The sequence below is a fragment of the Osmerus mordax genome, chromosome 8 (assembly GCF_038355195.1).
Source record: "Osmerus mordax isolate fOsmMor3 chromosome 8, fOsmMor3.pri, whole genome shotgun sequence".
Taxonomy (NCBI): Eukaryota; Metazoa; Chordata; class Actinopteri; order Osmeriformes; family Osmeridae; genus Osmerus; species Osmerus mordax.
In genome coordinates, this window is record NC_090057.1 from 18,212,507 (window position 1) to 18,237,495 (window position 24,989).

A 24,989-nucleotide genomic window follows, 5' to 3' on the forward strand; every position below is an offset into this window, starting at 1 on the left:
CAGACTGTGAAAGAGAATCACAGGGCCTAAAGACAGATGACTGAGAGGTCGGAAGAGGAGGAAAATCAGAGTAGGTGAAGCTTGGGGTGGGGGATGAAGAAGGAGGTGGGATATCACAAGGGGTAGAAGGGGGATCAGTGGATAGAGAAAAATCAGACTGTAATGCTGCAACAGCATCACCTTTCCGCCTGCTCTCCCTTCGCATCTGAAAAACAGGAAAACAATATTAAAGAAGAATAATAACTACACATCTGCAGGACTAGTCTTCATAAAGCTATATTGGTATATTTCTCAAGTGTACATTACTGCTATTAGCAGTAACAAACACGTTTTTATATTGGGCATCAAAAGTACATGGCTATTTAATTATGGGGCAGAAAAAAGGTAAAGACTTCTCAAACACATGGTAGTGCATAAATAAGTGACAGCAACCTAAGACAATTACATTTTATACAATACAAAACAGGAAAACATTTGGAAGGCCATGTAATGTCATGGTCTGTATTTTGTCAATACAGGAACACAGTCCTTCAAGTATATCATTAAATGACAATAGCATGACATGAAATTAGTGACATATGTATTAATAAATGATTCAGACAGTGTCTATAGCCATCAACATTAAAATTGTTTCACTATCAATTAGCATTTAAACATTCGCAAAAACAAGCATTAAGGAAATCACATGAGGTCTCTGCTCATTGTTAAATGATAAACTAGTTTGTTTACTTTGATTGACCCTACAGTTCACTTCAGAAAATACATCTTTAACCCCAACCCTTAATGCAAACATTAGTCAGTACCTGTTATGACCCTCTTTGCCTAACACAAGAGGGAATGTCAATGCGTGAAACATTAATTGATAATTGTGTGACTAAAAGTGATGTTTGTCACAATTGTCACAACAGAAAAACAATAAATGCTTAACAATGCCTAAGAAAAGCAAATGCCAAAAAAGTATCTGATCTAGTAAACACCTAGAGCCTAGACTAAACATACATGAGGTGGCACCCGTTCCTTCCCTCCTGTGTTACCAGAGGTTCGCTGTGTGTGATGGAGAATATGCCCATGTTAAACAGTTTACCAATTTTAAAGCCCCCATGTGCAAGTCCATGGGAGTCAGGTGGCTGAGCGGTTAGGGAAGCGGCTAGTAATCTAAAGGTTGCCAGTTTGATAGGGTTAGGGTATATTAGCAATGATTTCAACTAGAAGTCTGTCTGAAAAACTGTAAAGAAGCAACTGTGTTGCCAAACAACAGACGACTCCGGTAATTTCATGTGAAACTAAACAGCTGGTTGGAAGTGGGCAGCTGATTGCCGGTCACAGGATTGGGAAACACCAACTACACCGTACCTGCATGCAGTGAATAGGAAGAAAGAGGGGAGAATAGAAAATAAAAAACACACAACCACAACTATACAAACACTGACTAAATTAGGAAAATTACAAACATAGGTCTGTAACAATGAGGTTCTTAAGAATGCTCATTCACATTCATTTTTCTACATTAATCTTATCACTTAACCCTTGTGTTATCTTCGGGTCGTTCTGACCCATCAGTCATTGTGACCCACCGTCGTATTGCGACAACTTTACCGCATACAAAAACAAAGTGAAGCATTTTCTTTTAACCGTTGGGCTGTCTCAGACCCCCCACATTGCGAAGGTTAAAAGAAAATTATTTTTATTTGTTTTTGTATTGGGTAAAATTGGGTAAACACAACAATGGTTCGTTATGAACCTTTGGGTCATGTGACCCGAAGGCAGCACGAGGGTAAAAAAAGCTGGTTTTGCTTTGTTCACAAGGAAGTCAAACCTCAACAGTGGCCTCTGCAGCTGTCCTTTTCTTGGCTGCTGTCGATTTCTTGCTGGATCGTGGCATCTAAAAGCACATCAAAAAAACATTACAAACACTATACAATGTAACATACCACATGTTGGGAAGTTTGGGTGTTGTTGACTCAAGGTTGGGGTTTAGTTGTCACCATAGAATGTTGATAAGAACACTAAACAAGGCACAGGCATTCTTCATTTATTTTACTAAAATAACTTTGGGTTTGTATATGTTTGTTTGTCTGTGTGGTCTAAAACAAAATAAATATGCAAACTATTAAAGTCTATATAAAAATAGGAATTATTTACTGTGTCTTCTTAGTTAACCTATGAAAGCTTGAAAATACTGTGACTTGCTAAACTAAGGAAATGGCTAATAGAACATTACATAATTATTTCAGTAAATCAAACAGCTGCAAGACCCAGTGAAATGTTACATACAACTAGCAAACTGACATTAGTTAGCTAAAACATTGGCTAACTCTACTTCGGTGGGCTATCCTCAACATTTGCACGCTGGCCAGTGCAAGTAACATGGCATTTTATTTAGTTTGAGTTTTACCTTGTCCAGTGGGGCAAGAACATTTATTTTCCACTTGCCCTACCAAAAAAAACACTTGTCCCAAACAAGCAGACAAACCATAATAATGTCAATCCCTGCAAGACTATGCTAACATTAGAAGCCTACACAATCACCTGTGCAGACACATGTAAAGTTACATCTGTAAGACCGTTCTCCCAGAACAATGATCAAGACACTTCACCACCTATCACCAAGTGAAAACAATAATTACCACGAACATTACTAACTATAAGATCCCACATCAATTTACACACAACTGTCGCTGCCAATTTAACCCAACTATACCGCAAGTACATTTACTTATAGTATTAACCGCATGTCGAAGGGCCATCTCTGCTTTTCTCGACATTAACATTAGGCCAACATATCTACAACACAGTACAGAGTCACAAAGTGATACTGGAACAAGTCAATGAAACATTGACTATGTATTCATCAACGCACACGAACTAAGTTAAACTTCTATCGTTTGGTTTCATCACTGTCTGAACACAATTAACTACTCAAACATCTAGCGATCGCTCCTATCGCCTCTCTTTATTGCCTTCTGCCTAATGCTAGGTAACTATGCAGCTAACTAAGCTAGTTAGCTACCATTTCGACCAAAACATTTGGGTTGTAAGTACAGTCACCAAAACTTGGAAGGCACACATTAAAACAACACAATTACATGACGAAATATAGAATAACCCAACCGTACAGGCACGTACAGAACATTAATTCCATACGCCGTCTCACACAAGCAGAAAGGTTATATATAGCTTGCTATGCTGAAATACATAGCCTACTGTTTACTAGCAAAGACGAATCCCTACCTCAACTAAACAAGAACAAAAACAGAATAAAATGATGTTGAAGTTATCATACGAATTAAACACTATAATACATGTTGTTTACCGCTGTAATAGGTATGCTTTTATTACTTACGATCAAATGTAAACGAAAATCTTCTGCACACAAAAAAATGGTGTTCTTCTCTTGATGTCAACAAGGTACTATCCTTCTGTTCACCTTCCAACGTATACTTATTTCAAACCGTATATCTGGTTCCATTATCCAAAACAAATCATACAAAATACATGATCAAACTAGTAAATACAATTAAACAAAAGTTATTGACACCTTTAATCCAATTATAAAAAATCTGACAGCAAATTCCATAGGAATATGAATTTGCCAGACATGTTTCCTACACATACATTTCCTTACAAAAGTATTCAGACCCCTTGAAAATGTCTTCTAAATTACAAATGATCCTCAGATACATTTTTCCAAACTATATATTTTTTGCACACTATTCTCCTCTTACAGCACATTTTCAAAGCTAAACTATTGCATTTGTGAGTAAATATTTTGAAGAAAATAGAATGAATAGTGTCAAGGGGCCAGCATGTGTGTGAGAGAATTTGGAACACAAACATGGAAAAGCAAAGGGTGACTTTTCATTTGTGAGTAAATATTTCCAAGAAAATAGAAATATGCTACTAGCCTAACTAGCCACAGAATAGCTACTAAGACACATTGCTTCAAGCCAAGGTCGACCCACTTTTTCAAAAAATGTTGTGTGTGTGTGTGTCTCGCCAAGCTCGCGTGTGTCAAGGGAAAGGCTGAGTGTGTGAGAATGTGGAGCGCGCGCGCTGAGGAGCAGAGAGAGACATTAAATTGAAAATTTCATTAGCAATTAGCCAAGCATGCATGTTTCAAATATTCACCAAAAATCTACTTTTCATCTCACAGTCAACCTTTTCTCAGATTTGTGTACTAAACATTCTCAAGAGTCTTCATATGAACTTGTGATTGAATCAGAGTATCAGTTTTTTACTGGCGGATGTGTAAAGTATTATTTTAGCGTGAGCGATAAATTCGATTAGCTTTTTATCAATCATTTTTTGAGATATGAAGTTGCCTTTGCACATGGTAACATGTTGTAGTGTCGTCCACCGATACACCAAGTTTAGTGTTGATATCTCAAAGATTTGCTGAGATTTGACTCAACTTCCTGTTTGGTTGCTTTTTTGCTGATTTTGATTGGCTGTGCCGGACAAACGGTTTAGAAAATCAAAACGCCATGGGATAACTTTTGTGAGGCTTGGTCTGAAGATCATCTCTGGTCATTTTGAAGAAGATATGACAAAAATTGTAGGAGGAGTAGGCTTTCAAAGGTTTTTGATACAACCGGAAATAGCGGAAAATCTATATAACCGGAAATTGACGTCATAGGGTGCGTTGAACTCGTCTTGATCCAGGGAATCCAATGGTACCTCATATTAGAAAATCGGTCATACGGTTCAAAAGTTGCGTGTGTAAACACAAGTCCAACTTTGACCCATTGGTGGCGCTAGAGTGGTCTGATGGGATACATGAAACTTGGTGTAGGTATAGAAGGAACTGTCCTTAATGAGTGTGCCAAATTTCACAAAAAGTTATCCAAGGGTTCTAGGGGCTGCCATTGACTCCCATGGAACTAGAATAATAATAATAATAATAATAAAACTAACAATAACAATAGGTTTCCTCCTTACGGAGGAATCCTAATAAATATAACTGCAAGCAGCAATGGCGGATTCCTCCAAACATTGCAAACCACTGAAAAATGTATATTCTTTACAAATAGTCACTGTAAAATTCCATGCCGCAGACTTACCAATGGGATACCAAATATGAAATGCAATACCATCAAGATCCACAAGGGCTTTTATTTAAAGCCAAGGAGTGAAGGGAGGGGGCTTGGTTGAGCCTACCCATTCCAGAAAGCCTTGTATCTTTGTGTATCAGGGCGTGGCCTGTAGCGTCACTTATGGGTGATATTGGGCCATTTGTGGTGTGGTAGTTACTCTTGGCCTATACTATAAATGTTTCAGGATTTTGAGAACTTTTACCATTGCATACAAAATCGGAAATGCAATACCATCAAGATCCACATGGGCCTTTGCTAAAGACCAAGCAATGAGTGGGGGCTTGGTCAGCCCACAATTGCCTGAAATGTTGTGTATGCGTCTCGTCAAGCTTGCGCGTGTGTCAAGGGAAAGGCTGAGTGTGTGAGAATGTGTAGCGCGCGCGCTGAGGAGCAGAGGGAGACGTTTCATTGGAAATTTCCTTAACAATTAGCCAAGCATGCATTTTTCAAATATTCACCAAAATTCAACTTTTCATCTTACAGTCAACTTTTTCTGAGATTTGTGTACTAAACATTCTCAAGAGTTTTCATGAACTAAAGGCAAACAAATCAACAGTTATTGGCCAAAAAACATTTTTGGTTCCTGCGGCCACGCCGATCACATGACACGATCACATGACACCAAATTGATTGGACATCCTCAGAAGACGGTTCCGAGTCATCTTACCAAGTTTGGTGTTGATATTTCAAAGATTTGCTGAGATTTGATCCAACTTCCTGTTTGGTTGCTTTGTTGACGATTTTGATTGGCTGTACCGGACAAACGGTTTTGAAATTCAAAAATCTGTTAAAGAATTCAGTGAGGGTTGCTCTGACGATGATACCTGCCAATTCTGGGGAAGATTGGACAAGAATTGTAGGAGAAGTAGCAAAAAAACGTGTTTCCTAAATCTTTATTGTACAAAAACATCCAATATGGCGGCCGTTATAGGTTATTGAGGCTTTTTTGTTCCTCATGAGAAATAAGGCATATCTAATGAATTTCAGAATTTTGGGACAAATGGGATGCGAATGGCATCACTTTGTAAATGGAAAATTGGGGCTTGGCCGTAGCGCCACCTATGGATAATGGTGCGTCATTTGTGGTGTGGTAGTTACTCCTGGCCTATACTATCAATGTTTCAGGATTTTGAGAACTTTTTCTAAAATGCATTACCATCAAGATCCACAAGGGCCTTCACTTCAAGCCAAGGAATGAGTGGGGGCTTGGTCAGCCCACAATTGCCTGAAATGTTGTGTATGCGTCTCGCCAAGCCCGCGCGTGTGTCAAGGGAAAGGCTGAGTGTGTGAGAATGTGGAGCACGCGCGCGCTGAAGAGCAGGGGAGACATTTCATTGAAAATTTCGTTAGCAATTAGCCAAGCATGCATGTTTCAAATATTCACATAAAATCGACTTTTCATGTTACAGTCAACTTTTCCTCAGATTTGTGTACTAAACATTCTCAAGAGTCTTCATATGAACTTGTGATTGAATCAAAGTATCAGTTTTTGACCGGCGGATGTGTAAAGCATTATTTTAGCGTTAGCGATAAATTCGATTTGCTTTATATCAATCATCTTTTGAGATATGAAGTTGCCTTTGCACATGGTAACATGTTGTAGTGTCGTCCACCGATATACCAAGTTTAGTGTTGATATCTCAAAGATTTGCTGAGATTTGACCCAAGTTCCTGTTTGGTTACTTTTTTGCTGATTTTGATTGGTTGTGCCGGACAAACGGTTTAGAAAATCAAAACGCCATGGGATAACTTTTGTGAGGCTTGGTCTGAAGATCATCTATGGTCATTTTGAAGAAGATATGACAATAATTGTAGGAGGAGTAGGCTTTCAAAGGTTTTTGATACAACCGGAAATAGCGGAAAATCTATACAACCGGAAATTGACGTCATAGGGTGCGTTGAACTCGTCTTCATCCAGGGAATCCAATGGTACCTCATTTTTGTAAATCAGTCATACGGTTCAAAAGTTGCGTGTGTAAACACAAGTCCAACTTTGACCCATTGGTGGCGCTAGAGTGGTCTGATGGGATACATGAAACTTGGTGTAGGTATAGAAGGAACTGTCCTTAATGAGTGTGCCAAATTTAACAAAAAGTTATCCAAGGGTTCTAGGGGCTGCCATTGACTCCCATGGAACTAGAATAATAATAATAATAATAATAATAAAACTAACAATAACAATAGGTTTCCTCCTTACGGAGGAATCCTAAATATAACTGCAAGCAGCAATGGCGGATTCCTCCAAACATTGCAAACCACTGAAAAATTTATATTCTTCACAAATTGTCACTGTAAAAATCCATGCTGCAGACTTACCAATGGGATACCAAATCTGAAATGCAATACCATCAAGATCCACAAGGGCTTTTATTTCAAGCCAAGGAGTGAAGGGAGGGGGCTTGGTGAGCCTACCCATTCCAGAAAGCCTTGTATCTTTGTGTACCAGGGCGTGGCCTGTAGCGTCACTTATGGGTGATATTGGGCCATTTGTGGTGTGGTAGTTACTCTTGGCCTATACTATCAATGTTTCAGGATTTTGAGAACTTTTTACCATTGCATACAAAATCGGAAATGCAATACCATCAAGATCCACATGGTCCTTTGCTAAAGACCAAGCAATGAGTGGGGCTTGGTCAGCCCACAATTGCCTGAAATGTTGTGTATGCGTCTCGCCAAGCTTGTGCGTGTGTCAAGGGAAAGGCTGAGTGTGTGAGAATGTGGAGCGCGCGTGCTGAGGAGCAGGGGAGACATTTCATTGGAAATATGGTACCTCATTTTTGTAAATCAGTCATACGGTTCAAAAGTTGCGTGTGTAAACACAAGTCCAACTTTGACCCATTGGTGGCGCTAGAGTGGTCTGATGGGATACATGAAACTTGGTGTAGGTATAGAAGGAACTGTCCTTAATGAGTGTGCCAAATTTAACAAAAAGTTATCCAAGGGTTCTAGGGGCTGCCATTGACTCCCATGGAACTAGAATAATAATAATAATAATAATAATAATAAAACTAACAATAACAATAGGTTTCCTCCTTACGGAGGAATCCTAATAATAATAATAATAAAACTAACAATAACAATAGGTTTCCTCCTTACGGAGGAATCCTAATAAAACTAACAATAACAATAGGTTTCCTCCTTACGGAGGAATCCTAAATATAACTGCAAGCAGCAATGGCGGATTCCTCCAAACATTGCAAACCACTGAAAAATGTATATTCTTTACAAATTGTCAGTGTAAAATTCCATGCTGCAGACTTACCAATGGGATACCAAATCTGAAATGCAATACCATCAAGATCCACAAGGGCTTTTATTTCAAGCCAAGGAGTGAAGGGAGGGGGCTTGGTGAGCCTACCCATTCCAGAAAGCCTTGTATCTTTGTGTATCAGGGCGTGGCCTGTAGCGTCACTTATGGGTGATATTGGGCCATTTGTGGTGTGGTAGTTACTCTTGGCCTATACTATCAATGTTTCAGGATTTTGAGAACTTTTTACCATTGCATACAAAATCGGAAATGCAATACCACCAAGAACCACATGGGCCTTTGCTAAAGACCAAGCAATGAGTGGGGGCTTGGTCAGCCCACAATTGCCTGAAATGTTGTGTATGCGTCTCGCCAAGCTTGCGCGTGTGTCAAGGGAAAGGCTGAGTGTGTGAGAATGTGGAGCGCGCGCGCTGAGGGTCAGGGGAGACATTTAGTTGGAAATTTCCTTAATAATTAGCCAAGCATGCATTTTTCAAATATTCACCAAAAATCAGCTTTTCATCTTAGAGTCAACTTTTTCTGAGATTTGTGTACTAAACATTCGCAAGAGTCTTCATGAACTTGTGATTGAATTAGAGTTTTTTGACTGGCGGAAGTGTAAAGCATTATTTTAGCGTTAGATAGAAATAAATTAGATTTCCTTTATTTCAATCATTTTTTAAGATATTAATTTGCCTTCTCACATGGGAACATGATGTAGTGTCTTTCACGTGACACACCAAGTTTGGTGGTGATATTTCAAAGATTTGCTGAGATTTGATCCAACTGCCTGTTTGGTTGCTTTGTTGACGATTTTGATTGGCTGTACCGGACAAACGGTTATGAAATTCAAAAATCTGTTGAAGATTTCAGTGAGGGTTGCTCTGACGATGATACCTGCCAATTCTGGGGAAGATTGGACAAAAATTGTAGGAGAAGTAGCAAAAAAACGTGTTTCCTAAATCTTTATTGTACAAAAAAATCCAATATGGCGGCCGTTATAGGTTATTGAGGCTTTTTTGTTCCTCATGAGAAATAAGGTATATATAATGAATTTCAGAATTTTGGGACAAATGGGATGCGAATGGCATCACTTTGTAAATGGAAAATTGGGGCTTGGCCGTAGCGCCACCTATGGATAATGGTGCGTCATTTGTGGTGTGGTAGTTACTCCTGGCCTATACTATCGGAAACACACTAGATCTAGTGATAACAACTGGACTAAATATCAATAATATTTCAATAACTGATCTACCCCTCTCAGACCATCATTATATACTTTTTAATGTGGAAATTATCCTAACAAAAACCAAAAAAGAATTCTTAGTCCATAGAAGATATTTAGACGATACAGCTATGATGACATTTTCTGAACAATTTGCTCTACATGAGCCGACTTACCATGATTGCTCTCTGAATGAAATGGTAGAGAACCTCAATTATGCACTATTATCTGTGTTAGACTCTGTTGCACCACTGAAAACCAAAAAGAAGTGCACAAGCAGAACCTCCCCATGGCTGAGAAATAAAAATGTTAGTGAAACGAAAAGAAAATGCCGTGCAGCAGAGAGAAAATGGAGGAAAACAAAGATCACTATCCACTACAATATCTACAAAGATACACTAACCACCTTTAACAAAACCATCCGTCTAGCAAGGAGAGAATATTTCTCCAACATTATTACAGAAAATGCCAGAAATTCCAGAGTTCTTTTCTCCACCATTGACCAGCTGCTAAACACTGTCCCTGCCCCACCTCCATCCTCAGCAGTTAAATGTGAAGAGCTTGCTTTGTTCTTCAAGAACAAAATAACTTTGATTAGAGCGAGTATTATTAATAGTGGGGTCGAAACTGACATCAGTAGATTCTGCAACATAACCATGAGCACATTTACCTGTATCACACTTAGTGAACTTTCCAAAATTGTCAGCGAATCTAACTCCACAACCTCAGATATTGATCCTATACCCACAACATTCTTTAAGCGAGTGTTTGATAGTGTCTCAGGTCCGGTGCTAGAGATTATAAACACATCCCTTAGAACTGGCGTCTTCCCAGATGCCTTCAAAACAGCTGTTGTAAAGCCCCTATTAAAGAAACCCAAATTGGATAACAGTCTACTTGCAAATTACAGACCAATATCAAACCTCCCATTTATTAGTAAAGTACTGGAAAAGATAGTTTTAGTCCAATTAAATTATTTTCTTGAAGAAAATAACATCCTGGAAGTCTCGCAGTCAGGTTTCAGGAAATATCACAGTACTGAAACTGCTCTCACCAAAATAATTAGCGACCTCAGACTAAACTCTGATGCAAATAAAGTCTCTATCCTTATCCTGTTAGATCTCAGTGCAGCATTTGATACAATTGATCACGACATCCTAATCAATAGACTGGAAAAGCTTATTGGGTTCACGGATAGTGTATTGAACTGGCTGAAATCATATATCACAGGAAGGAAGTTTTATGTTAGTTTAGGTGACCATAGGTCCAAGAAACATCATAACTGCTACGGGGTTGCTCAAGGAAGCTGCTTAGGTCCATTACTTTTTTCTCTTCATATGTTACCACTCGGCGACATAATCAGAGAACATAACATAGATTTCCATAGCTATGCGGATGACACACAACTATATATATCCACTGAACCCAACGATGCAACGGCCATCAATTCCATTACAAACTGCCTGTTGGCAATAAACAAATGGATGAATGATAACTTTCTTAAATTAAATGAAGACAAAACCGAAGTCCTACTATGTGGCCCCAAATCCAAAAGAGAGATGCTTATTAAGAATCTTGGAGGCTTAACCCCCTGTCTTAAACCAGAGGTGACGAGTCTCTGCGTAATCCTGGACTCAGATTTGAATTTCAACTCTCACATTAATAAAGTGACCAAAACAGCTTTCTTTCACCTGTGGAATATAGCAAAGGTACGACCATTCATAAACCAAAATGATGCAGAGAAGTTAATTCATGCTTTTATATCCAGCCGGCTGGACTACTGTAACGCACTTTTCACTGGTCTTCCCAAGAAAACCACTGAAAGACTACAGCTCATTCAAAATTCTGCAGCTAGATTATTAACCAAAACTAAAAGGAGAAAACACATTAGTCCTGTCCTAGCTACTTTACACTGGCTGCCTGTTACCTTCAGAATTGACTTTAAGGTCCTTTTTCTCACATACAAAGCTCTACACGGACAAGGACCTAGCTACATTGCTAACTCCTTTATAAACTACACACCAGCTAGAACACTGCGATCATCAAATGCAGGCCTATTAGAGGTCACCAGAAGCAGTCATAAGAAGATTGGTGATTCGGCCTTTGTCAATTACGCCCCAAAACTATGGCACAAATTACCCATAAATATTAGGGAAGCTAACACTCTAGACATTTTTAAAAGACAGCTTAAAACCTACCTTTTTACCGAAGCATTTAAGTAATTTTATCTCAAAAGGGTTTTCCTACTTTTTAAAGTTGTTTTCTCTCTTGAACAGAGATCTTATTGGGATTTTTATTATTGTTTGAATTATTTATCACTTGTATTATTGTTTTTATTAATTTTATGTAAAGCACCTTGAGCTACAATTCTTGTATGAAATGTGCTATATAAATAAAGTCTTACTTACTTACTTACTTACTTACTTACTTACTATCAATGTTTCAGGATTTTGAGAACATTTTCTAAAATGCATTACCATCAAGATCCACAAGGGCCTTCACTTCAAGCCAAGGAATGAGTGGGGGCTTGGTCAGCCCACAATTGCCTGAAATGTTGTGTATGCGTCTCGCCAAGCCCGCGCGTGTGTCAAGGGAAAGGCTGAGTGTGTGAGAATTGTGGAGCACGCGCGCGCTGAAGAGCAGGGGAGACATTTCATTGAAAATTTCGTTAGCAATTAGCCAAGCATGCATGTTTCAAATATTCACATAAAATCGACTTTTCATGTTACAGTCAACTTTTCCTCAGATTTGTGTACTAAACATTCTCAAGAGTCTTCATATGAACTTGTGATTGAATCAAAGTATCAGTTTTTGACCGGCGGATGTGTAAAGCATTATTTTAGCGTTAGCGATAAATTCGATTTGCTTTATATCAATCATTTTTTGAGATATGAAGTTGCCTTTGCACATGGTATCATGTTGTAGTGTCGTCCACCGATATACCAAGTTTAGTGTTGATATCTCAAAGATTTGCTGAGATTTGACCCAAGTTCCTGTTTGGTTACTTTTTTGCTGATTTTGATTGGCTGTGCCGGACAAACGGTTTATAAAATCAAAACGCCATGGGATAACTTTTGTGAGGCTTGGTCTGAAGATCATCTCTGGTCATTTTGAAGAAGATATGACAAAAGTTGTAGGAGGAGTAGGCTTTCAAAGGTTTTTGATACAACCGGAAATAGCGGAAAATCTATATAACCGGAAATTGACGTCATAGGGTGCGTTGAACTCGTCTTGATCCAGGGAATCCAATGGTACCTCATTTCTGAAAATCAGTCATACGGTTCAAAAGTTGCGTGTGTAAACACAAGTCCAACTTTGACCCATTGGTGGCGCTAGAGTGGTCTGATGGGATACATGAAACTTGGTGTAGGTATAGAAGGAACTGTCCTTAATGAGTGTGCCAAATTTAACAAAAAGTTATCCAAGGGTTCTAGGGGCTGCCATTGACTCCCATGGAACTAGAATAATAATAATAATAATAAAACTAACAATAACAATAGGTTTCCTCCTTACGGAGGAATCCTAAATATAACTGCAAGCAGCAATGGCGGATTCCTCCAAACATTGCAAACCACTGAAAAATTTATATTCTTCACAAATTGTCACTGTAAAAATCCATGCTGCAGACTTACCAATGGGATACCAAATCTGAAATGCAATACCATCAAGATCCACAAGGGCTTTTATTTCAAGCCAAGGAGTGAAGGGAGGGGGCTTGGTGAGCCTACCCATTCCAGAAAGCCTTGTATCTTTGTGTACCAGGGCGTGGCCTGTAGCGTCACTTATGGGTGATATTGGGCCATTTGTGGTGTGGTAGTTACTCTTGGCCTATACTATCAATGTTTCAGGATTTTGAGAACTTTTTACCATTGCATACAAAATCGGAAATGCAATACCATCAAGATCCACATGGTCCTTTGCTAAAGACCAAGCAATGAGTGGGGCTTGGTCAGCCCACAATTGCCTGAAATGTTGTGTATGCGTCTCGCCAAGCTTGTGCGTGTGTCAAGGGAAAGGCTGAGTGTGTGAGAATGTGGAGCGCGCGTGCTGAGGAGCAGGGGAGACATTTCATTGGAAATTTCCTTAACAATTAGCCAAGCATGCATTTTTCAAATATTCACCTAAATTCAACTTTTCATCTTACAGTCAACTTTTTCTGAGATTTGTGTACTAAACATTCTCAAAAGTCTTCATGAACTTGTGATTGAATCAGAGTTTTTTGACTGGCGGATGTGTAAAGCATTATTTTAGCGTTAGAAATAAATTTGATTTCCTTCATTTCAATCATTTTTGAAGATATTAATTTGCCTTCCTACATGGGAACATGACGTAGTGTCTTTCACGTGACACACCAAGTTTGGTGTTGATATTTCAAAGATTTGCTGAGATTTGATCCAACTTCCTGTTTGGTTGCTTTGTTGACGATTTTGATTGGCTGTACCGGACAAACGGTTTTGAAATTCAAAAATCTGTTAAAGAATTCAGTGAGGGTTGCTCTGACGATGATACCTGCCAATTCTGGGGAAGATTGGACAAGAATTGTAGGAGAAGTAGCAAAAAAACGTGTTTCCTAAATCTTTATTGTACAAAAACATCCAATATGGCGGCCGTTATAGGTTATTGAGGCTTTTTTGTTCCTCATGAGAAATAAGGCATATCTAATGAATTTCAGAATTTTGGGACAAATGGGATGCGAATGGCATCACTTTGTAAATGGAAAATTGGGGCTTGGCCGTAGCGCCACCTATGGATAATGGTGCGTCATTTGTGGTGTGGTAGTTACTCCTGGCCTATACTATCAATGTTTCAGGATTTTGAGAACTTTTTCTAAAATGCATTACCATCAAGATCCACAAGGGCCTTCACTTCAAGCCAAGGAATGAGTGGGGGCTTGGTCAGCCCACAATTGCCTGAAATGTTGTGTATGCGTCTCGCCAAGCCCGCGCGTGTGTCAAGGGAAAGGCTGAGTGTGTGAGAATGTGGAGCACGCGCGCGCTGAAGAGCAGGGGAGACATTTCATTGAAAATTTCGTTAGCAATTAGCCAAGCATGCATGTTTCAAATATTCACATAAAATCGACTTTTCATGTTACAGTCAACTTTTCCTCAGATTTGTGTACTAAACATTCTCAAGAGTCTTCATATGAACTTGTGATTGAATCAAAGTATCAGTTTTTGACCGGCGGATGTGTAAAGCATTATTTTAGCGTTAGCGATAAATTCGATTTGCTTTATATCAATCATCTTTTGAGATATGAAGTTGCCTTTGCACATGGTAACATGTTGTAGTGTCGTCCACCGATATACCAAGTTTAGTGTTGATATCTCAAAGATTTGCTGAGATTTGACCCAAGTTCCTGTTTGGTTACTTTTTTGCTGATTTTGATTGGTTGTGCCGGACAAACGGTTTAGAAAATCAAAACGCCATGGGATAACTTTTGTGAGGCTTGGTCTGAAGATCATCTATGGTCATTTTGAAGAAGATATGACAATAATTGTAGGAGGAGTAGGCTTTCAAAGGTTTTTGATACAACCGGAAATAGCGGAAAATCTATACAACCGGAAATTGACGTCATAGGGTGCGTTGAACTCGTCTTCATCCAGGGAATCCAATGGTACCTCATTTTTGTAAATCAGTCATACGGTTCAAAAGTTGCGTGTGTAAACACAAGTCCAACTTTGACCCATTGGTGGCGCTAGAGTGGTCTGATGGGATACATGAAACTTGGTGTAGGTATAGAAGGAACTGTCCTTAATGAGTGTGCCAAATTTAACAAAAAGTTATCCAAGGGTTCTAGGGGCTGCCATTGACTCCCATGGAACTAGAATAATAATAATAAATATAACTGCAAGCAGCAATGGCGGATTCCTCCAAACATTGCAAACCACTGAAAAATTTATATTCTTCACAAATTGTCACTGTAAAAATCCATGCTGCAGACTTACCAATGGGATACCAAATCTGAAATGCAATACCATCAAGATCCACAAGGGCTTTTATTTCAAGCCAAGGAGTGAAGGGAGGGGGCTTGGTGAGCCTACCCATTCCAGAAAGCCTTGTATCTTTGTGTACCAGGGCGTGGCCTGTAGCGTCACTTATGGGTGATATTGGGCCATTTGTGGTGTGGTAGTTACTCTTGGCCTATACTATCAATGTTTCAGGATTTTGAGAACTTTTTACCATTGCATACAAAATCGGAAATGCAATACCATCAAGATCCACATGGTCCTTTGCTAAAGACCAAGCAATGAGTGGGGCTTGGTCAGCCCACAATTGCCTGAAATGTTGTGTATGCGTCTCGCCAAGCTTGTGCGTGTGTCAAGGGAAAGGCTGAGTGTGTGAGAATGTGGAGCGCGCGTGCTGAGGAGCAGGGGAGACATTTCATTGGAAATTTCCTTAACAATTAGCCAAGCATGCATTTTTCAAATATTCACCTAAATTCAACTTTTCATCTTACAGTCAACTTTTTCTGAGATTTGTGTACTAAACATTCTCAAAAGTCTTCATGAACTTGTGATTGAATCAGAGTTTTTTGACTGGCGGATGTGTAAAGCATTATTTTAGCGTTAGAAATAAATTTGATTTCCTTCATTTCAATCATTTTTGAAGATATTAATTTGCCTTCCTACATGGGAACATGACGTAGTGTCTTTCACGTGACACACCAAGTTTGGTGTTGATATTTCAAAGATTTGCTGAGATTTGATCCAACTTCCTGTTTGGTTGCTTTGTTGACGATTTTGATTGGCTGTACCGGACAAACGGTTTTGAAATTCAAAAATCTGTTAAAGAATTCAGTGAGGGTTGCTCTGACGATGATACCTCCCAATTCTGGGGAAGATTGGACAAGAATTGTAGGAGAAGTAGCAAAAAAACGTGTTTCCTAAATCTTTATTGTACAAAAACATCCAATATGGCGGCCGTTATAGGTTATTGAGGCTTTTTTGTTCCTCATGAGAAATAAGGCATATCTAATGAATTTCAGAATTTTGGGACAAATGGGATGCGAATGGCATCACTTTGTAAATGGAAAATTGGGGCTTGGCCGTAGCGCCACCTATGGATAATGGTGCGTCATTTGTGGTGTGGTAGTTACTCCTGGCCTATACTATCAATGTTTCAGGATTTTGAGAACTTTTTCTAAAATGCATTACCATCAAGATCCACAAGGGCCTTCACTTCAAGCCAAGCAATGAGTGGGGGCTTGGTCAGCCCACAATTGCCTGAAATGTTGTGTATGCGTCTCGTCAAGCTTGCGCGTGTGTCAAGGGAAAGGCTGAGTGTGTGAGAATGTGTAGCGCGCGCGCTGAGGAGCAGAGGGAGACGTTTCATTGGAAATTTCCTTAACAATTAGCCAAGCATGCATTTTTCAAATATTCACCAAAATTCAACTTTTCATCTTACAGTCAACTTTTTCTGAGATTTGTGTACTAAACATTCTCAAGAGTTTTCATGAACTAAAGGCAAACAAATCAACAGTTATTGGCCAAAAAACATTTTTGGTTCCTGCGGCCACGCCGATCACATGACACGATCACATGACACCAAATTGATTGGACATCCTCAGAAGACGGTTCCGAGTCATCTTACCAAGTTTGGTGTTGATATTTCAAAGATTTGCTGAGATTTGATCCAACTTCCTGTTTGGTTGCTTTGTTGACGATTTTGATTGGCTGTACCGGACAAACGGTTTTGAAATTCAAAAATCTGTTAAAGAATTCAGTGAGGGTTGCTCTGACGATGATACCTGCCAATTCTGGGGAAGATTGGACAAGAATTGTAGGAGAAGTAGCAAAAAAACGTGTTTCCTAAATCTTTATTGTACAAAAACATCCAATATGGCGGCCGTTATAGGTTATTGAGGCTTTTTTGTTCCTCATGAGAAATAAGGCATATCTAATGAATTTCAGAATTTTGGGACAAATGGGATGCGAATGGCATCACTTTGTAAATGGAAAATTGGGGCTTGGCCGTAGCGCCACCTATGGATAATGGTGCGTCATTTGTGGTGTGGTAGTTACTCCTGGCCTATACTATCAATGTTTCAGGATTTTGAGAACTTTTTCTAAAATGCATTACCATCAAGATCCACAAGGGCCTTCACTTCAAGCCAAGGAATGAGTGGGGGCTTGGTCAGCCCACAATTGCCTGAAATGTTGTGTATGCGTCTCGCCAAGCCCGCGCGTGTGTCAAGGGAAAGGCTGAGTGTGTGAGAATGTGGAGCACGCGCGCGCTGAAGAGCAGGGGAGACATTTCATTGAAAATTTCGTTAGCAATTAGCCAAGCATGCATGTTTCAAATATTCACATAAAATCGACTTTTCATGTTACAGTCAACTTTTCCTCAGATTTGTGTACTAAACATTCTCAAGAGTCTTCATATGAACTTGTGATTGAATCAAAGTATCAGTTTTTGACCGGCGGATGTGTAAAGCATTATTTTAGCGTTAGCGATAAATTCGATTTGCTTTATATCAATCATCTTTTGAGATATGAAGTTGCCTTTGCACATGGTAACATGTTGTAGTGTCGTCCACCGATATACCAAGTTTAGTGTTGATATCTCAAAGATTTGCTGAGATTTGACCCAAGTTCCTGTTTGGTTACTTTTTTGCTGATTTTGATTGGTTGTGCCGGACAAACGGTTTAGAAAATCAAAACGCCATGGGATAACTTTTGTGAGGCTTGGTCTGAAGATCATCTATGGTCATTTTGAAGAAGATATGACAATAATTGTAGGAGGAGTAGGCTTTCAAAGGTTTTTGATACAACCGGAAATAGCGGAAAATCTATACAACCGGAAATTGACGTCATAGGGTGCGTTGAACTCGTCTTCATCCAGGGAATCCAATGGTACCTCATTTTTGTAAATCAGTCATACGGTTCAAAAGTTGCGTGTGTAAACACAAGTCCAACTTTGACCCATTGGTGGCGCTAGAGTGGTCTGATGGGATACATGAAACTTGGTGTAGGTATAGAAGGAACTGTCCTTAATGAGTGTGCCAAATTTAACAAAAAGTTATCCAAGGGTTCTAGGGGCTGCCATTGACTCCCATGGAACTAGAATAATAATAATAATAATAATAATAATAATAATAATAATAAAACTAACAATAACAATAGGTTTCCTCCTTACGGAGGAATCCTAAATATAACTGCAAGCAGCAATGGCGGATTCCTCCAAACATTGCAAACCACTGAAAAATGTATATTCTTTACAAATAGTCACTGTAAAATTCCATGCCGCAGACTTACCAATGGGATACCAAATATGAAATGCAATACCATCAAGATCCACAAGGGCTTTTATTTAAAGCCAAGGAGTGAAGGGAGGGGGCTTGGTTGAGCCTACCCATTCCAGAAAGCCTTGTATCTTTGTGTATCAGGGCGTGGCCTGTAGCGTCACTTATGGGTGATATTGGGCCATTTGTGGTGTGGTAGTTACTCTTGGCCTATACTATAAATGTTTCAGGATTTTGAGAACTTTTACCATTGCATACAAAATCGGAAATGCAATACCATCAAGATCCACATGGGCCTTTGCTAAAGACCAAGCAATGAGTGGGGGCTTGGTCAGCCCACAATTGCCTGAAATGTTGTGTATGCGTCTCGTCAAGCTTGCGCGTGTGTCAAGGGAAAGGCTGAGTGTGTGAGAATGTGTAGCGCGCGCGCTGAGGAGCAGAGGGAGACGTTTCATTGGAAATTTCCTTAACAATTAGCCAAGCATGCATTTTTCAAATATTCACCAAAATTCAACTTTTCATCTTACAGTCAACTTTTTCTGAGATTTGTGTACTAAACATTCTCAAGAGTTTTCATGAACTAAAGGCAAACAAATCAACAGTTATTGGCCAAAAAACATTTTTGGTTCCTGCGGCCACGCCGATCACATGACACGATCACATGACACCAAATTGATTGGACATCCTCAGAAGACGGTTCCGAGTCATCTTACCAAGTTTGGTGTTGATATTTCAAAGATTTGCTGAGATTTGATCCAACTTCCTGTTTGGTTGCTTTGTTGACGATTTTGATTGGCTGTACCGGACAAACGGTTTTGAAATTCAAAAATCTGTTAAAGAATTCAGTGAGGGTTGCTCTGACGATGATACCTGCCAATTCTGGGGAAGATTGGACAAGAATTGTAGGAGAAGTAGCAAAAAAACGTGTTTCCTAAATCTTTATTGTACAAAAACATCCAATATGGCGGCCGTTATAGGTTATTGAGGCTTTTTTGTTCCTCATGAGAAATAAGGCATATCTAATGAATTTCAGAATTTTGGGACAAATGGGATGCGAATGGCATCACTTTGTAAATGGAAAATTGGGGCTTGGCCGTAGCGCCACCTATGGATAATGGTGCGTCATTTGTGGTGTGGTAGTTACTCCTGGCCTATACTATCAATGTTTCAGGATTTTGAGAACTTTTTCTAAAATGCATTACCATCAAGATCCACAAGGGCCTTCACTTCAAGCCAAGGAATGAGTGGGGGCTTGGTCAGCCCACAATTGCCTGAAATGTTGTGTATGCGTCTCGCCAAGCCCGCGCGTGTGTCAAGGGAAAGGCTGAGTGTGTGAGAATGTGGAGCACGCGCGCGCTGAAGAGCAGGGGAGACATTTCATTGAAAATTTCGTTAGCAATTAGCCAAGCATGCATGTTTCAAATATTCACATAAAATCGACTTTTCATGTTACAGTCAACTTTTCCTCAGATTTGTGTACTAAACATTCTCAAGAGTCTTCATATGAACTTGTGATTGAATCAAAGTATCAGTTTTTGACCGGCGGATGTGTAAAGCATTATTTTAGCGTTAGCGATAAATTCGATTTGCTTTATATCAATCATCTTTTGAGATATGAAGTTGCCTTTGCACATGGTAACATGTTGTAGTGTCGTCCACCGATATACCAAGTTTAGTGTTGATATCTCAAAGATTTGCTGAGATTTGACCCAAGTTCCTGTTTGGTTACTTTTTTGCTGATTTTGATTGGTTGTGCCGGACAAACGGTTTAGAAAATCAAAACGCCATGGGATAACTTTTGTGAGGCTTGGTCTGAAGATCATCTATGGTCATTTTGAAGAAGATATGACAATAATTGTAGGAGGAGTAGGCTTTCAAAGGTTTTTGATACAACCGGAAATAGCGGAAAATCTATACAACCGGAAATTGACGTCATAGGGTGCGTTGAACTCGTCTTCATCCAGGGAATCCAATGGTACCTCATTTTTGTAAATCAGTCATACGGTTCAAAAGTTGCGTGTGTAAACACAAGTCCAACTTTGACCCATTGGTGGCGCTAGAGTGGTCTGATGGGATACATGAAACTTGGTGTAGGTATAGAAGGAACTGTCCTTAATGAGTGTGCCAAATTTAACAAAAAGTTATCCAAGGGTTCTAGGGGCTGCCATTGACTCCCATGGAACTAGAATAATAATAATAATAATAATAATAATAATAATAATAATAAAACTAACAATAACAATAGGTTTCCTCCTTACGGAGGAATCCTAAATATAACTGCAAGCAGCAATGGCGGATTCCTCCAAACATTGCAAACCACTGAAAAATGTATATTCTTTACAAATAGTCACTGTAAAATTCCATGCCGCAGACTTACCAATGGGATACCAAATATGAAATGCAATACCATCAAGATCCACAAGGGCTTTTATTTAAAGCCAAGGAGTGAAGGGAGGGGGCTTGGTTGAGCCTACCCATTCCAGAAAGCCTTGTATCTTTGTGTATCAGGGCGTGGCCTGTAGCGTCACTTATGGGTGATATTGGGCCATTTGTGGTGTGGTAGTTACTCTTGGCCTATACTATAAATGTTTCAGGATTTTGAGAACTTTTACCATTGCATACAAAATCGGAAATGCAATACCATCAAGATCCACATGGGCCTTTGCTAAAGACCAAGCAATGAGTGGGGGCTTGGTCAGCCCACAATTGCCTGAAATGTTGTGTATGCGTCTCGTCAAGCTTGCGCGTGTGTCAAGGGAAAGGCTGAGTGTGTGAGAATGTGTAGCGCGCGCGCTGAGGAGCAGAGGGAGACGTTTCATTGGAAATTTCCTTAACAATTAGCCAAGCATGCATTTTTCAAATATTCACCAAAATTCAACTTTTCATCTTACAGTCAACTTTTTCTGAGATTTGTGTACTAAACATTCTCAAGAGTTTTCATGAACTAAAGGCAAACAAATCAACAGTTATTGGCCAAAAAACATTTTTGGTTCCTGCGGCCACGCCGATCACATGACACGATCACATGACACCAAATTGATTGGACATCCTCAGAAGACGGTTCCGAGTCATCTTACCAAGTTTGGTGTTGATATTTCAAAGATTTGCTGAGATTTGATCCAACTTCCTGTTTGGTTGCTTTGTTGACGATTTTGATTGGCTGTACCGGACAAACGGTTTTGAAATTCAAAAATCTGTTAAAGAATTCAGTGAGGGTTGCTCTGACGATGATACCTGCCAATTCTGGGGAAGATTGGACAAGAATTGTAGGAGAAGTAGCAAAAAAACGTGTTTCCTAAATCTTTATTGTACAAAAACATCCAATATGGCGGCCGTTATAGGTTATTGAGGCTTTTTTGTTCCTCATGAGAAATAAGGCATATCTAATGAATTTCAGAATTTTGGGACAAATGGGATGCGAATGGCATCACTTTGTAAATGGAAAATTGGGGCTTGGCCGTAGCGCCACCTATGGATAATGGTGCGTCATTTGTGGTGTGGTAGTTACTCCTGGCCTATACTATCAATGTTTCAGGATTTTGAGAACTTTTTCTAAAATGCATTACCATCAAGATCCACAAGGGCCTTCACTTCAAGCCAAGGAATGAGTGGGGGCTTGGTCAGCCCACAATTGCCTGAAATGTTGTGTATGCGTCTCGCCAAGCCCGCGCGTGTGTCAAGGGAAAGGCTGAGTGTGTGAGAATGTGGAGCACGCGCGCGCTGAAGAGCAGGGGAGACATTTCATTGAAAATTTCGTTAGCAATTAGCCAAGCATGCATGTTTCAAATATTCACATAAAATCGACTTTTCATGTTACAGTCAACTTTTCCTCAGATTTGTGTACTAAACATTCTCAAGAGTCTTCATATGAACTTGTGATTGAATCAAAGTATCAGTTTTTGACCGGCGGATGTGTAAAGCATTATTTTAGCGTTAGCGATAAATTCGATTTGCTTTATATCAATCATCTTTTGAGATATGAAGTTGCCTTTGCACATGGTAACATGTTGTAGTGTCGTCCACCGATATACCAAGTTTAGTGTTGATATCTCAAAGATTTGCTGAGATTTGACCCAAGTTCCTGTTTGGTTACTTTTTTGCTGATTTTGATTGGTTGTGCCGGACAAACGGTTTAGAAAATCAAAACGCCATGGGATAACTTTTGTGAGGCTTGGTCTGAAGATCATCTATGGTCATTTTGAAGAAGATATGACAATAATTGTAGGAGGAGTAGGCTTTCAAAGGTTTTTGATACAACCGGAAATAGCGGAAAATCTATACAACCGGAAATTGACGTCATAGGGTGCGTTGAACTCGTCTTCATCCAGGGAATCCAATGGTACCTCATTTTTGTAAATCAGTCATACGGTTCAAAAGTTGCGTGTGTAAACACAAGTCCAACTTTGACCCATTGGTGGCGCTAGAGTGGTCTGATGGGATACATGAAACTTGGTGTAGGTATAGAAGGAACTGTCCTTAATGAGTGTGCCAAATTTAACAAAAAGTTATCCAAGGGTTCTAGGGGCTGCCATTGACTCCCATGGAACTAGAATAATAATAATAATAATAATAATAATAATAATAAAACTAACAATAACAATAGGTTTCCTCCTTACGGAGGAATCCTAAATATAACTGCAAGCAGCAATGGCGGATTCCTCCAAACATTGCAAACCATTGAAAAATTTATATTCTTTACAAATTGTCACTGTAAAAATCCATGCTGCAGACTTACCGATGGGACACCAAATCTGAAATGCAATACCATCAAGATCCACAAGAGCTTTTATTCCGAGCCAAGGAGTGAAGGGAGGGGGCTTGGTGAGCCTACCCATTCCAGAAAGCCTTGTATCTTTGTGCATCAGGGCGTGGCCAGTAGCGTCACCTATGGGTGATGTTGGGCCATTTGTGGTGTGGTAGTTACTGTTAACCTATACTATCAATGTCTCAGGATTTTTAGAACTTTTTACCATTGCATACAAAATCGGAAATGCAATACCATCAAGATCCACATGGGCCTTTGCTAAAGACCAAGCAATGAGTGGGGGCTTGGTCAGCCCACAATTGTCTGAAATGTTGTGTATGCGTCTCGCCAAGCTTGCGCGTGTCAAGGGAAAGGCTGAGTGTGTGAGAATGTGGAGCGCGCGCGCTGAGGGTCAGGGGAGACATTTCATTGGAAATTTCCTTAACAATTAGCAGAGCATGCATTTTTCAAATATTCACCAAAAATCAACTTTTCATCTTAGAGTCAACTTTTTCTGAGATTTGTGTACTAAACATTCTCAAGAGTCTTTATGAACATGTGATTGAATCAGAGGTTTTTGACTGGCGGGTGTGTAAAGCATTATTTTAGCGTTAGATAGAAATAAATTAGATTTCCTTTATTTCAATCATTTTTTAAGATATTAATTTGCCTTCTCACATGGGAACATGATGTAATGTCTTTGAAATTCAAAAATCTGTTGAAGAATTCAGTGAGGGTTGCTCTGACGATGATACCTGCCAATTCTGGGGACGATTGGACAAAAATTGTAGGAGAAGTAAAGAAAAAACGTGTTTCCTAAATCTTTATTGTACAAAAAAATCCAATATGGCGGCCGTTATAGGTTATTGAGGCTTTTTTGTTCCTCATGAGAAATAAGGCATATCTAATGAATTTCAGAATTTTGGGACAAATGGGATGCGAATGGCATCACTTTGTAAATGGAAAATTGGGGCTCGGCCGTAGCGCCACCTATGGATAATGGTGCGTCATTTGTGGTGTGGTAGTTACTCCTGGCCTATACTATCAATGTTTCAGGATTTTGAGAACTTTTTCTAAAATGCATTACCATCAAGATCCACAAGGGCCTTCACTTCAAGCCAAGGAGTGAAGGGAGGGGGCTTGGTGAGCCTACCCATTCCAGAAAGCCTTGTATCTTTGTGTATCAGGTCGTGGCCTGTAGCGTCACCTATGGGTGATATTGGGCCATTTGTGGTGTGGTAGTTACTCTTGGCCTATACTATCAATGTTTCAGGATTTTGAGAACTTTTTACCATTGCATACAAAATCGGAAATGCAATACCATCAAGATCCACATGGGCCTTTGCTAAAGACCAAGCAATGAGTGGGGCTTGGTCAGCCCACAATTGCCTGAAATGTTGTGTATGCGTCTCGTCAAGCTTGCGCGTGTGTCAGGGAAA

The 24,989-nt window shown here is 39.6% G+C and overlaps 1 protein-coding gene across 1 annotated transcript in view; it reads left to right on the forward strand.

Annotated features, from left to right (window-relative positions):
• Positions 1 to 10,371: 10,371 nt before the first annotated feature.
• The window catches only part of LOC136948152 (uncharacterized), a gene marked incomplete at its 5' end in the record, with an annotated part of 42,893 nt that continues 28,275 nt past the window's right edge, over positions 10,372 to 24,989 (forward strand). The window contains 1 exon segment of the mRNA XM_067242470.1: positions 10,372 to 11,775. Within this exon segment, the coding sequence (XP_067098571.1) occupies positions 10,372 to 11,775 (1,404 nt within the window).